Genomic DNA, 15215 nt, shown 5'->3' with positions numbered 1-15215 from the left:
CAGGGGTGTCCAAAGTTTTTGGCAGGAGGGCCACATCATCTCTCTGACACTGTGTCGGGGGCCAGGGGGTAAAAAAGAATTACCCTGGGTCCCTTTTAGGGAGAAGGGCGGGATATAAATAAAGTTTATTATTATTATTATTATTATTATTATTATTATTATTATTATTAATTTACATTTTAAATTTCAATAAATCTACATACGTTTACATAAATGTATATATTAAAGATGAACTTATATGAATGAATGAAAGTCTTGCAATAGCTCAAGGCCTGTAAAAGGCCTTGCACAAAGCAAGGCTGGCCTTTCCTTTGCTGCTGCTGCAGCATCACAGATGTGAAACAGCAGGCAGTGGAGGGAGCCCTCATCCCACAGCTCACGCAAGAGGTCAAACAGTCACCCTCATGCTGAGAGCAGTTGCGTCGGGGCAGTGTGGGCTCCAGCAAATCTCCAGAGGGCCAGCGGCTCATTGGAGACTGGGGGCTCCCTGAGGGCCGCATTGGGAGTCCTCGAGGGCCGCAAGTGGCCCCAGGGCCAGGGTTTGGGCACCCCTGCTTTAGAGACTCGAAGGAGGAATGAAAGCTAGAGACAGGGCAGGCCCATTCCTGAGGCCAACTGAGATGGCTGCTGCAGGGGATGAATTGGCAGGGGTGCCACTGGGGAACAGACATTCTCAGATTTTTGTATTTCTACAGTTTCTTTACAATTCATTCCCAATTTTCCAGTACAGTATCTCCTTTTCCAGTCATGGAGGGAGGTGACAAGGAACACAATTCTTCTAGAGATCTGCTTATAATTTTCCCAATCCACTGCTCATTGGGGTTGCCATGACTTTAACTAGCCCAGCTCCTGTGCTTTCAGCAGCAATCTTTGAGATACAGAAAGTGAACAGCTGAAGCTTCCCTCCTTCCTGTGACCTCCAGGGTAGGAAAAACCCCACCTCCTACGTTTCTGTGCCTTGGGCTGCTGTTAAGAGCTGAGCTAGTTGGAAAAAAAAAAAAGGTGGCAGCCAGGCTCCTGCAATGCTTGGCTTCCTGACTGAGAGCTCAGTGTTCTGACTGGATGTGGTGGACCCAGGGGTGGGTGATGAATGACTGCATCATCCGCTGCTGGGCAGGCCCCCTGAGTGACTGCAGCTTGAAGCAGGACTGTACTGGGGCAGGAGGGAAGAGGGGCTCCAGCAGTGCAGAAGGCGTGAGTGGAACTGGCTGGGTGAGGTCTTCCTTCTTCCCCCAGCTGGCAGGCAGGCCTACAGTGAGGCAGAGAGAGCGTGAGAGCCTCCTTGGGAAAAGGAAACACCCAATGACACCCATTGGCTGGGCCCTGGGAGGGTGGGCCCAAACTTACCCCCGGCCCGCCCCAGGACACGCCTGCCCGCCTGCTGGAGTTGAAAAGGCTCTTTCGCTCGCAGTGTATGACACCTCACATGCTTCACCCACACAAGGGAGGCAGCAGAGACACACACTTTCCACACTGGCAACTCACTCACTGGGAGGGAGGGAGACCTCTTTGAAAGGAGTCGGCTGCTGGAAAGGGCAGGAAAAGACCCCCGGGCACCCCAGCGAGTCATTGCCTCACTGGGAAATCCCAGCTGCCACAGAAGAACCGGACCGGGTCTCCTGATCGCCAGCCCGCACCGTTAACTCTCTCGCCTCCTCTGGCAATTGCTGCTTCCCTTGAGCCAGGGAGAGAACCCAGGAGTCCTGACGGCTTCTGCCCACCCACCCCATACACCGGCTTTCACCAGTGGGGCTTGCCGGTTTGCCAGCCTTCACCCTGGAATCCTGGCCTCTGCACTACATTTGGTTCTCACTCTAAGCTGCTAGATCTCAGCCTTCTCCTTCTGGGACTAGGAGCTCCAGCCCACCCCTTCCAGCTCTCCAGCCTCAACTGAGATTAGAGGCAAGAAGACACTGGACCCGTTTTCCTGCTCTTTTGCGGCAAGGCCTGGTCCCTGTTCTCCTCTCTCACCAGGGCACGGACACCTTGAACTTCGACTCTTGGCCCCCCCTCTGTCCCTCCCCCACGACCCTCCCCTCCCCAAGCAGCCCAAGGTTCTCTCTGTTCCAATGAGCGCCCTGTCAACCACTCTGACCCACAATGTGACCGGCTCTGGCGCCTTGCGGGGGGACAACTGCGGCAACCTCACCCAGCTGCAGAAGGATGGCAACCCCGTGACCAGCTCGCTGATGTTCACCGCCGGCGTGGTGGGCAACGTGGCAGCCTTGGCCATCCTAGGGGTCCACCACAAGGAGCTGCGCACCAAGACCTCCTCCTTTTGCATCCTGGTGACCGGCCTGGCCATCACAGACCTCCTGGGCACCTGCATCCTCAGCCCTGTGGTCTTCGTGGCCTACTCGCACAACGCCACCCTGCTGGGCATGGCCAACAGCAAGCCCTGGCTGTGCCACCTCTTTGCCTTTGCCATGATGTACGTCAACCTAGCCTCCATGATGATCCTCTGCGCCATGGCGGTAGAGCGCTGCCTGGCCATCAGCTACCCCTACTTCTACTCCCAGCACAACATCCGCAGCTGGATCAAGTGGCTGCTGCCTGCCATCTATGTCGCCAGCGGGCTCTTCTGTGCCTTGCCCTTCTTGGGCGTTGGGAAATACAAGCAGTACTGCCCGGGCACTTGGTGCTTTGTTTTGATGATGGTGGACAAGGAGCAGGACCAGCACGGCGAGGCAGCCTTCTCCCTGTCTTACGCCACCCTCATGGCCCTCCTGATCCTCGCCATCTTCATCTGCAACGGGCTGGTCATCATCAGCCTGTGCCAGATGTACCGCAAGCAGCAGGCCCGCCGGCGCGGCTCCATCAACCTAGCCCAGCGGCGGCGCAAGAGCTGGTTCAGTCGTGGGGAAGAGGAAGTGGACCACCTGATCTTGCTGGCGCTCATGACAGTCATCTTTGTCATCTGCTCTTTGCCCCTCTCGGTAAGTGCCTGGTGGGCTGGGCGGTAGGCTTGGGTGGTAGGGGACCTGGAATGGCATGTCAGATGCTGCCCTCTCGATTACTGATGTATCAGCCTCTGTGCTTCCCACAAAACAGGAACAGAAGGAGGGGGACCAAGTGATAGAGGAAGTGTGGAGGAGAGCAGGTTGGCAGGCTAGATGATTGCTGACCACTTCCCTCTGTTCCACACGTCGTTATCCTCTTCCTTTTCCAGTCTAGGAAGTGGGTACAGGAGGAGAAGCCATTGAGGCAAGTGGGTAGGTGGCAATGAGTGCCAATCGGCCACCTGAGGCCATTGTCTAATTTGGCTGCATGGAGGGGCTGGCTCTGTGGGGAGCAATTGGCAAGGTCAGGATGAGTGCTCCAACCCAGCTATGTGGAAACAAATGGCCAGATAAGGATGAGAGCTTTCTGCATTTCTGTAGGTGAGATGCAGCCATCACCACAAACCAGCTAGTTGAGCTGAGGTGGCTGGACCGACTCCCTGCATTGGGACACGTTCCTCTCTGCACCAAAACACATCTCACCTTTCCAATCAAGCCATGCGAAATGGTGTCGCAATGGCGGCAGCATTTTGCACCAGCTGCTTTTCCAGGGCAGCCCCAGGCAGGGAGCATGACAGTAATCCAGCCCGGAGGGGGAAGTGGCCACAGAATTGCTTCACTGTGATGACAGCTTGCGACTCAGGTAGAGCTTCCCAGCCGTCTCGCACGGGCCTCAAGCTTGTGGCCACTGCTGGGAAGTCACTGCACATGTCGGCTTCCTCCCAGCTCATGTGCTGCAGCCGCAATCGTGTGCTGGGCCGGCTTGGACCACACCGCTGCGAACAGTGAGAGCGGTCGCTTGCGCCGCAGCAGAAGGCAATGATGGTGTGGGGGTGGGCCTGCGACCAGCAGCTGGGGACTCTCACGCATTTCTCGGAGGGCCCCGGAGTGACTCGCAGTAGAAGCTTCCGGCAGGATCGGTGAGAGCTGTGCAGCCCTCTTCAGCGCACACATGGAAGAGACACCTTCGGGGAGGAGGGAGGAGGGAAGGGTCTGTCTGAGCAATGGCACAGCAGAACCACTGGCCTCAGGGCAGCAGACCTTTGCGTGGGAGGAACTGGGGACCAGCAACAGCCAGCGTCTTCTGCCTGGCAAAAACAGTGGGGAGCAAGGTTGTCTGATGGAGGGCCCCCCCCGCCTGATGACTTGCCAGCCACTGCTTCTTTCATCCCTGGGAAAAGATGGGGGGGAGCAAAAGAGGAAGTGTGGAGGAGAGGAGATACACTAGCCCACCACTCCTCTCCCCCCTCTTCTGCTTCAGAGGAGTGGGCGAAGCAGCTGCTGTGCCCCTGGATGGGGGGGGGCCTTTTCATCAGGGGGTCTTGGCCCAGCCCTGCCTGGCAGAGATCAGCATCTCATTGCCATTCCAACCCCGGCACTGAAGAGACTCTTCCCCTTTCCTGCTCCTCTCTGCGTTGTACTTGAATGTCGACACGGAGGAAGCTGGACTCAGGCCCGTGGATCCTGCTCAGACATGCCCCGCCTTTCCCCTCAAGGTGGTTGGGGCTTGCGTGGGTGGAAAAGAGGCAGGGGTGGCACGAAAACGCAGGCTCACGCAGGCCAGGCAGCCCGTTTCTCAAACCAGAGGGGAAACTTTCATCACTTCCGTCCTTGGTGGATTGGGTAACTGACTAGGGTTGCCAACTGCAGGGAAAAACCTGAACTTGGCCTGCTCTTCTGCCATTAGCAGCCACATAAACTGTCGCAGTCAGCAAATGAGGTTTTCCGCAACATGAAGACAAGCGTAATAGCCGGTGCACATCCTGCTCACAGGAGCAGGGTAATAAAAAGTTTGGCAACCTCAAGCTATAGAAGATGTGCAAAGATGTGTTTATTTCTACATGTATGTCCTGCTTTTTAAAAGCTTTCCTCGTGTTTCTAGCCCACTTTTGCCTGAGGAGCACGAGAGAGTGTTTAGTGGCCACTCTATTCTTACAACAACCTTGCGAAGTCGGTCAGGCTGAAAGGATGTGACCGGTCCAAAGTCAGCCAGTGAGCTGTGTGATGACCTGAGCAGGGATTCAACCCACTCCCCGCTCCCTCAAGTCCAAACCCAACTTTCTAACCTCTCCACCCCAGTAAACAGAGCCAGGCTGTTTTTTCAATCCCACTTTACTTGGGGACTGTTCCTTGTCAGAACCCGGAGGATTTGGTGGTTGTGAGGTGTTAGCCCTTGGTTGCCTCAAAGGCCTAGGATTCCCAGAGACCTGTGGGTAGTCCCCAATATTCTGGGTTTGTGTGGGTGGTGGGTGGGTGGCAGGGTTGGTTGCCACCCCTCCAGGACTGACCCAGAGTCTCCAGGAGTAGATGTCTGTCTCCGCTTGGTATCTCTTTTCCCCCCGACAAGCTGTCATGTTCGACATTCCTGGAGACCCTGCTGAGATCCCTCGGGTGGCTCTCAGTGGTCTCCTGGAGTTGGTGCTACTTCCTGGAGGGCTGGCACTGAATGGGACCTGGCTAGACAAGAGGCAGGAGGCAGACCTTGTGCCCAGCAGGGCTGCATCCACTGCAGCACTCTCTCTGCGCTTGCCGCGCCTCTCTGCTCCTCGCCAGCCAGGCCTCCACCTCCCTTGCCTACGAGGAGACTCACAAAGCTAGGCTGGGCCGTTGGCTCTGTCTACCTAGCCTGGAGGTGCCTGTTCTGACCTGCAGCACCCCTTCAGGGATTCAGGCAGGGCTCTTGCCCATCTGCTGGTCTTTCAGCAAGGGCTTGAACCCTTTCTGCCTGTGTTCCACCTCCATTATGCCCCCCCCCCCGATGGATTTTCCAAGGTAGAATCCAGACACAGGCCCAAACATGCCTTGCCGGATGAGGCGATCAACACAGACTTCAAACTCCCCCGCCTGGCTAATTGTGCAGAAAAGACTCAATATTTGTCACTGGGTTATTACGGATTTCTGAGACTCTCTCTTCCCCGAAACAGCCATGGTGAGGCAAGTCCCTCTTTTGCATCCGCCTAGCAGCACCAACCTTTTTCAGGATGGCTACACAGTGCCAACCTTTTCCGGGACAGCTATGTCACCCATGACTTGAGAGAGCTCACAATCAATGTACCAGGCAAGTTTTTAGAAAGCATTCAATAGAGCAAGTCACTGGCCACCTCTTTGTGCAGCTCTGCTGGTCGGTTCTGGTGCTCAAGTCCTTGATCATCAGGTCATCCCAGGGCTCAAAGGATGTGGTAGGCCATGCGTTCTGTCCCCCTGAGCACCATTTTGTGTTTGACCCCAGTCGGTAGACCTCAGGAGTTCTTGTGTAAAGCAACGTAGATCCTGCAAGCTTGAATTCTGCCCACTTCTGGAAGGCCAAAGAGCACCAGGCCATGTCTCCCTATTCAGCTGACCACCCTACTGAGTGCTCTCAAACACATCCCAGAATTGTCTAGAAGGCAGAGGAGTTGCATGGCAGGGTGGGGACAGACCTGTGAGGTTGCCAGTGTGAAGACGACCAAAGGAGAGGATAAAAGTCTCTTGTGTGTGCAAATCTGCCCAGGGCCAGCTGTGTTTGCTGCTATGTGGCAAGGGAAGGGTGTGTGTTTGTTTGGGGGAAAGCGTTCTTGCCTTTTCCCCAGCAAAGGTGTCCAAACAGTTGTAAGAATTTAATGGACACTTTGTGGTTTGTGGCACAGCTGGCCTTTCCGTAATTGTCAACAGGGAGATTGGGGTGGATGAGAGGGAGGTGGCAGGCAACTCTCTCCCTCCCAGTGCCTCAGTGACTTGGCCCGGATCTGGCCAAGGACTGCAGCACCAGCTCCATCTCCTCCTGGGGCGGATCCTGTTATCTTGGCTCCGGGTGTGCCTGCAGGGCAAGTCAGCAGGGGTTACGCAAATAAAGAAACGATATACGAGCAGGCACAGAACAGCTGCACTGCAGCAGATGAGTCTGTCTCCCAGCCTTGACCATCCACCAGGTGCTTCAGTCAACTTGCATAAAACCTCCATTCCCTGATCTCCATGCTGGTCCCACCACCAGTTTAAAGACTTAGAGAAGGCCCCAGGAACCAGGTTTCAATAAGAACATAAAGTTTGTTTTGGTGAACCAGGCCGGAGGCCAACTAACTGGGGTTGGTGGCAACTCAAACAATGCCTCCTTCCAGCCACCTCCAATACTTGCTTGTCGTCCTTGGCTTTGAAATAGAGCGGGGGCAAAGTGGAAGAGGAAGTGTGGAGGAGAGAAGAATGCTGGGCTAGAGCATAATTGCTGGGCGCAGACGGAGACACTCTAGCCCTCTCCTCTCTTCCACACTGCCTCTTCCTCTCTGTTTCCCTTTTTTAGTCCAAGGACAGAGAAGGCAAGATGCTGTGGTGATCATGGACAGAAGTGGGCTCCCCTTCCCAGTCGCCGAGTCATCCTCATGGACAGGCTGGCTCTGAAGAGAGTTGCTGGAGCTAACCATCAAGTCCCGGACATGCTCAGAGCCCATCACTGAGCTCCCTTATTTAAAATAGAAAATGTAAGTGCATCGGAACTGTACAGAAAGAATGAAGAGCTAGGAGGGAAAGCCACTGAGACAGCAGGAGGAAGCGTTGGGGGCAGGAAGTCTCTGGCTAAGCCAGCCCCACACCGCAGCCGGCAGAGCACAGAGGTGCAAGGGCTGAACTGGGACCTGGACCAGCCTCATGGCAGCAAGTGCTTTATGTTAAGGAAACAGATAAGGTGGGAGCCTTTGCTGGCAAGGCACATTCACAGACGGCGGTTTTAGAATTCATTTTTGGGCAAAGGCCTCGACTTGGCAGGCAAGAAGTGCAAGAACTGGCTGCAGTGGAATGAGAGGCTCTTCTGCGCTTATGAAGCACTGTGTGGGCGAGAGATTTAGCGCCGTGGAAATCTCAGCTCAGATTGGAAAACAAGATGCCAGACCTCCTGACCTGCAAAATAAGCGTGAAAACATTCAGACAGAAGGATCTCAGAAGCTGATGAGGTGCGGGGGGATGAGGGTATACACAGGTGTATGTAAGAGGGATTTTAGTGGCATTATCTGGGAACTTTTCTGGCCTGTGACCATGTGCAGAGTGCCTTTATCTGATCACAAGTAAATCGATAGAGAGAGGGCACAATCCAAGCTGCTCCCTAGGCTGGTGCAAGTCCCGGCCTCTGGCATCACAAAACCTGTGACAACTCAAGAGCAGGCCACAGAAGGACATGCACTAGCCTACTCCTGCCAGATTCAACCCTGGACCAAGTAAATAAGTGCTGGCCTGGAAGGCCAGCGCGGAGGTTTGGGGACAGTGAGGGGAGGATGTTTGGGGGGCTTGGGGACAGGGGGAAGGCGGGAAGTGAGCTGGCTGGTGGGAGGACCAGACTCAGGACGGAGTGGTGCCAGGATGTAACACTTCGGCTGGATCCTAACCCCACCCTCTAACCCGGACTTACACTGGGCTGCTCAGATCTGTGCCACCTCTTTAGGTGGTACAGATCCGAGTAGCCCTCTGGAGGCAGCTGCCCCACAACACAGGGTAAGGGGAATGAATTTCTCTTACTCCGAGTTGTACTGCATCCTGGCCCAGCCCTGCTCTGGATACAATGCATGCTCCAGGGCATGTCAGAATCCGGCTGCCGAAGTCCCAGCTCATTGCCTGTTTTCACTCTCCTCCTCCCCTTCTCTCGTGCTCTAAGTTTCCTTGGAAATACGCATGGTCCACCAATGGAGACCAACTCAAAAGCCTGATTTTAATTTACAAATGTATGAGCTGAGGAAGAGCAGGACTGGAAAGAGTGAATCACCTTTTAACTGAGGGTTGATTAGCTGCTTGTTGCAGGAAATGCGGCATGCACTGGGATGTTGCGCAGAAATCCTCAGCAGTATTTAGGGACCAGCGCAGGGAAGCCAGAGCCCAGCTGTGGCAGGACGTGGACCAAAATAGGAGCCATGCTGGATCCATAGGAAGCCTTGGCTGTGGCCTGGGGCCAGCCTGACCGAGATTCCCATGGGGTTCCTGAATTTCTCCACTGCAAAAAGGACGGTTCCTTTTACTAATACAAAACTGCCTTCTAAATCAGACCATTTTTCTCTAAGGCTCAGTGGGGTCTTGCGGTGACTACCATGGCAATCCAGGATTTGGATGGGGGGCAGGACTGGCTCATACGTGAGGCCAACTGAGCCAGTTGCCCCAAGCGGCAGGGGCACCTACATCCACCTGCCCACTTGCCATCACTGCTCCTCCTCCCCACTTCCTGAATTAGAGGGGGGAGTGGAAAAGGAAGTGTGGGGGGGGAAGAGTCGAACGTTTCTATTTTATTTTATTGAATTCTGCACGACTCAAAGAGATTTTCAGGGTCCTTCGCAATAATTAAAAAGGCAGCCACTGAAAAAAGCAACAAATGTACCCACTGAAGACAACAAGATGACCGCAGCAATAAAATCTTCTTGTTGGCAACCTTCAGTCTCGAAAGACTCTGGTATCGCGCTCTGAAAGGTCGTTCTGGCACAGCGTCTAGTGTGGCTGAAAAGGCCAATCCGGGAGTGACAATCCCTTCCACACTGGGAGCAAGTGCAGTCTGTCCCTGGCCTGTCTCCCTGGCTATGGGCCTTCCTTCTTTGCCTCTTAGCCTCAGACTGCTGGCCAAGTGTCTCTTCAAACTGGGAAAGGCCATGCTGCACAGCCTGCCTCCAAGCAGGCCGCTCAGAGGCCAGGGTTTCCCACTTGTTGAGGTCCATCCCTAAGGCCTTCAGATCCCTCTTGCAGATGTCCTTGTATCGCAGCTGTGGTCTACCTGTAGGGCGCTTTCCTTGCACGAGTTCTCCATAGAGGAGATCCTTTGGGATCTGGCCATCATCCATTCTCACGACATGACCGAGCCAACGCAGGCGTCTCTGTTTCAGCAGTGCATGCATGCTAGGGATTCCAGCACGTTCCAGGACTGTGTTGTTTGGAACTTTGTCCTGCCAGGTGATGCCGAGAAATAAAAATGCATTCAAAATGCATGTGATGTTAAGAGGATGGGAAAACAAAGAATGCTTTTTGCCCAGAGCCAAAAAAAGATATCACTATGGCCAGTTCCCATTTGGACAGTGCCCAGAGAGACGTCCGAGCAGCAGGGGTGGAGTTCGTGTCACTGGGCCTTAGCAGTGCCCATCACCATCATGCAACATTTATTTAAGCTGCTGAACTAAATGATGGACACTCTAGCCCACCACTCCTCTCCCCTTCTCCTTGCTTACATGAAGTGAAGCCCCTTCTTGCAGTGCCTGGATCCAGGCTGCTGTGTGTGTCTCATTTGAATCAAGCCTGGTGGAACTCCAGGAAAGTGGGGTGCCCAGGTAGGCCTCCCCCCCTTCCACACACACTGGCTTCCTGACTCTGGAGTTGAAGCGGAACCACTGTTCTCTCCCTGCGCTGCAGCCCCTCTGACGGGGCCAGCCCCACCCTGATTGCAGGGCCAGCTGACCCAAGGCACTGTGTTGTCCAAAGGCTGTTTGGCATTGCTGCGGCAACCAAAAGGGAGCGATAAGTGAGCTGGGAAAGCAGCTGTTGAAACAGGTGGGGCCACACCGTGGGTGGAAAGGGCTTGGGAAAGGGGCAAGGCGATAAGGGGGCCAGCCTGTGGGGGCCGGAGGAGTCACAGGAGGGCACCCGGGTTCCGTCCTGCTGCCAGCATGATGGCAACTCTTGCTGGAAACCATGTGGCCAACACCAAAGGCAAATGGTTCCTGGCCAACAGGTGCACAGGCCGTGCCCAGGAGCTGCCCCGTGGCTGTTCCCACAGGACCTCCTGGTCCTCGAGGAAACACGGAGGCAGGCTGGGAACATGGAAAGTGGTCTGACCCAAGTCAGACAGCAGGGCCACGTTATTCAGCAGCAGCTCTCCCGGGTGGCAGGCAGGAATGTGTCCCCTCTGCCAGGGGTCTTCTGCATACAGGCAGCTGCAGTGGCATAGCTAAGGGGGACAGAGACATTGCCCCCAGGTACCAGGCCTTGAGGGGGTTGACCCTAGTGGTCAGAACTGTGGAAACTTGAGGAAAATTGGTATTTATGAATAAAACCATCACGTTATATATCATTCAATGGGTAATTTGATGCAGAACATAATGAAGCAAACCACACTGAATTATCTGTATTCTGTCAAAAGTTATAGCCAAATAACCAGAACTCCTATTCAGCTGTGTGACATCAAGTTAGCCACTGGGTTTTTGTTGGTTGCTGATTTGTTGGGTGACCTGTGTTTGTGTGTTGTTGTTTTTTTTATTTCCCCCCTCCCTGCTTTTTTTTGGGGGGGGGGGGAAAGGTGAAAAAAGCCATTGCCTGCTCAGAGCTGTGTGTAACTCAGAGCTGTGTGTAACCCAGAAGTAATTGGCGGTTACATCACCACAATTACTTCTGGATTTTGTCGTGTGGAGGAGGGTGTAAAAATTTTTTTGTGCCCCCCAGGTACCCAATGCCTTAGCTTTGCCACATGGGCAGGTGCCCCACTTTAAAGGGGATCTCCCAACAAGCACTGCTGAGCTCAGACTAAGAGGGACAGGTTGCAGAATACAGGCAAAAGGCAGTTACAGGGTGGTCTATGTGAGCAAGTGATGGAGACGGTGGGTAAAAGGCAGGAACCAGGGGCCAAATGGAAGTCCACACCTGTGAGGCCTTCCTCCACTGAGGTACATCCTTTGGCATGCCCTGTTGTGCCTTTGGTGGCATGCTGTCACTGGGGCCCTCACTGCTCAGGCCACGGTCCCCTGAGCAGTAGTGTAGCCGGGGGGGCAAGGTAAGTTTAGCAGGCGCCACAATGCACTGTGTAAGTGGGACAGTGATGGCGACACAGTTGCAGCCGTGCATGGCCCTGACGGCGAGTGGGAGGGGCCGCTTTCTTGGCACATTGTGGTGCCTGTTGTATGTGCCACGGTGCCTTCGTGGCTGCCCCTGAGCTCATTCCCAGAGCTCCAGCATCCACAGTGACCGTGGACCAGGCTGGCTGCTGCTGACCTGCCTTAGCGCTGTAAACCTATGTTGTTGTTTGCAATTACTTGGCAATCTCATTAAGCCTCTCGTAATCACATCATGGAGAGATTGCTTCTGGAATCGTGATTACGCCCACGCCCGCGGAAGCTGCTGACGTTCCCTGTCCGATCACATCCAGGGTGCCAAGAATCACTGAAGTACCCCTGGGAGCTGGAGTCAGTTTTATTAGAACATCTGCATGCACAAAAAAAAAAAGCCCTGCTCCCCTCCACCAGTCTCCACTACAGCGCTGGAAGGACAGCAACGCACCAAGAAGGCCTGCCTGGCTGCTTCTTTTTCTGCTCTGCCTGGCCTCTATTCAGCTCCGTTCCTTTAGGGCCTCCTTTGGTTCTGTGGTTGCTAACTGATCAGAAAAGCACCTTGCTCTGGCTATGTCATGGTCAGTTACAATGGCTGGTTGAAAAGTTGGCAACTCCGGGTGCATCCGCAAGCCCTGAGTCTCAAGCAAACCCACCCCCACTGCATTCGTTCCCATCAGGGCATCCACCTTGTAAAGGATTCTTCGTAGCTGAATCACTTCGGTTTAACCAATCATCTTTAAATGTATTGCCATAAATCTGCATCTTTATCAACATCTCCATAAAAGTTGTATTTTTTAAAATATCCTAAAGATGGTGGAGTTAGTTAGAATGTTGCAGAGACCTGGGTTCAGATTCTGCTACTCATCACCGCAAGGAGATGTCATCACTAGCTACTGCATTTAGAGTTTAACTGCTGCTCTCCTTGGGTTGGAAAAGGGGAATAGCTTGAAAAAGGAGAACAGAGTGTTGGGCTAGACTCAGGGTGCCTCCTGCACACTTCCTCTTTTGTCCAACTGCCCTTTTCCTGATCCAGTCTAGGGTGAGGAAGAAGGCGAGTCTGGCATCTCACCATTTGGTGTGCCACTGCCGGCATCCGGAAGTCTTGGGCCAGCCCTGCTCCCAGGCTCTTAGCATTTGAGGAAGTCTCTCACTCTTGCAGCCCACCTCATTGGAGGCCATGAGAAAGACTCTGTGTCAGTCACCCTTCCCTCTGAGAACCATTGCACAACCTTCGCTCACACCCCAAACCACTACTTCATGATTCTCAAAATCCTGACTTCTTGGGTAGGGCCAGAGTCTGGAGACTGGAGATGTTGGGGGGGATCAGAAGCTGGGGCAGAGCTTGGGTGGAAAATGGTGACATACAGATTGAGGCCGGCAACATCGAACAGCCTGCAGCGCCTGGAGCCAGGCAGGATGGGCTAGAAATGTACCTTGTTTTTGCTGTGGTTGGTTACCACCCTTAACAACAGGAAGGATGCTCAAAAGCCTCCGGAATTCAAACCCCCCACATGACCAGCCTATATCCATTTAAAAGCATTTAATTGTATTCCCTACTAATATTGCTGTCTCCAGATAAGGGCCTTGGGCATGTCCGTTATCCCGCTGCCTTTGCACACATTGGCCAAACCACATTGGAAGGCGGGAACAAGTTTACTCCTTAAGGAGGAACTGGGTAGACTCCAGCCCATGAGTTTTTCCTCGAATCGTCACAAGGGAGTAGAGACTTGCTTTTAAAAAAAGAAAGCTGGAAATCCAGGGAGAGGGCCCAGGAGATCCAGGACAAGGCAGCCCCCCCCCCCCCCAAAAAAAAAATATCTACTCAAAACTACATCTCTGGTGTTTACAAGCCAGGAGGTCCTCAGCCCAGGTTGGCAACCTTCAGTCTCGAAAGACTATGGTATAAGCCTACAGCACCCGGTCTTCCCAGGCGGTCTCCCATCCAAGTACTAACCAGGCCTCACCCTGCTTAGCTTCCGAGATCATGGTATAAGCCTACAACCCCCGGTATTCCCAGTCAGTCTCCCATCCAAGTACTAACCAGGCCTGACCCTGCTTAGCTTCCGAGATCATGGTATAAGCCTACAACACCCGGTATTCCCAGGCGGTCTCCCATCCAAGTACTAACCAGGCCCGACCCTGCTTAGCTTCCGAGATCATGGTATAAGCCTACAACCCCTGGTATTCCCAGGCGGTCTCCCATCCAAGTACTAACCAGGCCCGACCCTGCTTAGCTTCCGAGTTCATGGTCTAAGCCTACAGCACCCGGTATTCCCAGGCAGTCTCCCATCCAAGTACTAACCAGGCCCGACCCTGCTTAGCTTCCGAGATCAGATGAGATCGGGCATGTGCAGGAGTTTCTTTGGAAGCTCCCTTTTGGACTGGCTGAAAATTGCTAAGATTCTCCTCCCCCCCCCCCATTTTCCTCCCACGCAGGTCCGAGCCTTTGTTGGTGGCATCTCCCCAGACCACAAGGAAGACGGGGACATGCTCGCCTTCCGCCTCAGCGCCCTCAACCCCATCGTGGACCCCTGGCTCTTCATCATCTTCCGCAACACCGTCTTCCGCAGCCTGAAAAACCTCTTCTGCTGCCACCTGGGGGGGCCCTGCTGGTCCAGGGCGTGGAAGGCAGCGCCCATGCTCAGAGCGCCAGTTGACATCACCCAGCATGACCACTCAGCCTGCTGAGAGCAGGCGCTGCCCACGGCATGAAGCCTCACGCACCATGGTAAGGGGGGTGGCAGGTTGGGCTGGGGCACCTCTGCTCTGGAGTGGAGAGGCTTGGATGAAGAGGCAGAGGAAGGACCCCATCGGGGATGAAGAGGTGGAGGAAGAGCCAATGGGAGAGAAGCTTCCATTTCCTCTTGCAGATGGATGGCCAATGAGAGTTGATCATAGGTGGTCTGGGAGAAGGGATCTGTGTTGCCCAAGCAACTCCAGTAGGGGAAACCTTTGTGGGAGAGCCCGGCTTGGTGTCTCACTGTCGGCCCCACAAATGGAGCTAGATAAGGAATTGAGAAACCGAGATTAGGTGCAATCTAAGTTCACCAGCAAAGGAGGAAGAGAGTACAGAGCCACGGACAGGGAAGGATGATTGCCGTGCCTGCAAATGAAGCCATGGGCTCTGCTTTGTGTTTAGTAGCCCACGCTGCCCGCAGTGGCTACTTCACTCATGTACCCAAATAGTTAACTTAGCAGTGCTCGGCCCTTGCACATTTTGGGGGCTGATTTGAGCCGAGAGCCTGCATTGCAGTGGAGGGTGAAACATGACTGTGAATGGTTCGAGTGGAAAAATAAAGGAGGTGTGTCTCTATCAAACACTCCCGGCCACTGCGTTTTGTATCCAGGGCTAGATGTACGCACTGCATTTTCTGCCCTCTTGGGCCTGCTTGCAATGCAATTTGCAAGTCGCGCTAGAGACCGCTGTTTTCAAGTTGCAAGTCGTCTGAAGACTTGGCCTTGTTTC

The 15215-nt window shown here is 54.0% G+C and overlaps 1 protein-coding gene and 1 pseudogene across 1 annotated transcript; one reads left to right on the top strand and one right to left on the bottom strand.

The window, feature by feature from the left end:
- Window positions 1-1446: 1446 nt before the first annotated feature.
- On the top strand, window positions 1447-15045 carry PTGIR (prostaglandin I2 receptor). Its single transcript, XM_066638860.1, has 2 exons — window positions 1447-2936; window positions 14186-15045. Exons 1-2 carry the CDS (start codon window positions 2070-2072, stop codon window positions 14435-14437), a joined length of 1119 nt encoding a protein of 372 aa, XP_066494957.1. The 5' UTR covers window positions 1447-2069; the 3' UTR covers window positions 14438-15045.
- LOC136662011 (5S ribosomal RNA) lies at window positions 14003-14119 on the bottom strand (annotated as a pseudogene).
- Window positions 15046-15215: the final 170 nt, after the last annotated feature.

This window comes from Tiliqua scincoides, chromosome 10 (assembly GCF_035046505.1).
Source record: "Tiliqua scincoides isolate rTilSci1 chromosome 10, rTilSci1.hap2, whole genome shotgun sequence".
NCBI lineage: Eukaryota > Metazoa > Chordata > Lepidosauria > Squamata > Scincidae > Tiliqua > Tiliqua scincoides.
Note: the sequence above shows the minus strand (reverse complement) of the source record. Positions and strands in the feature narration are given on the sequence as shown.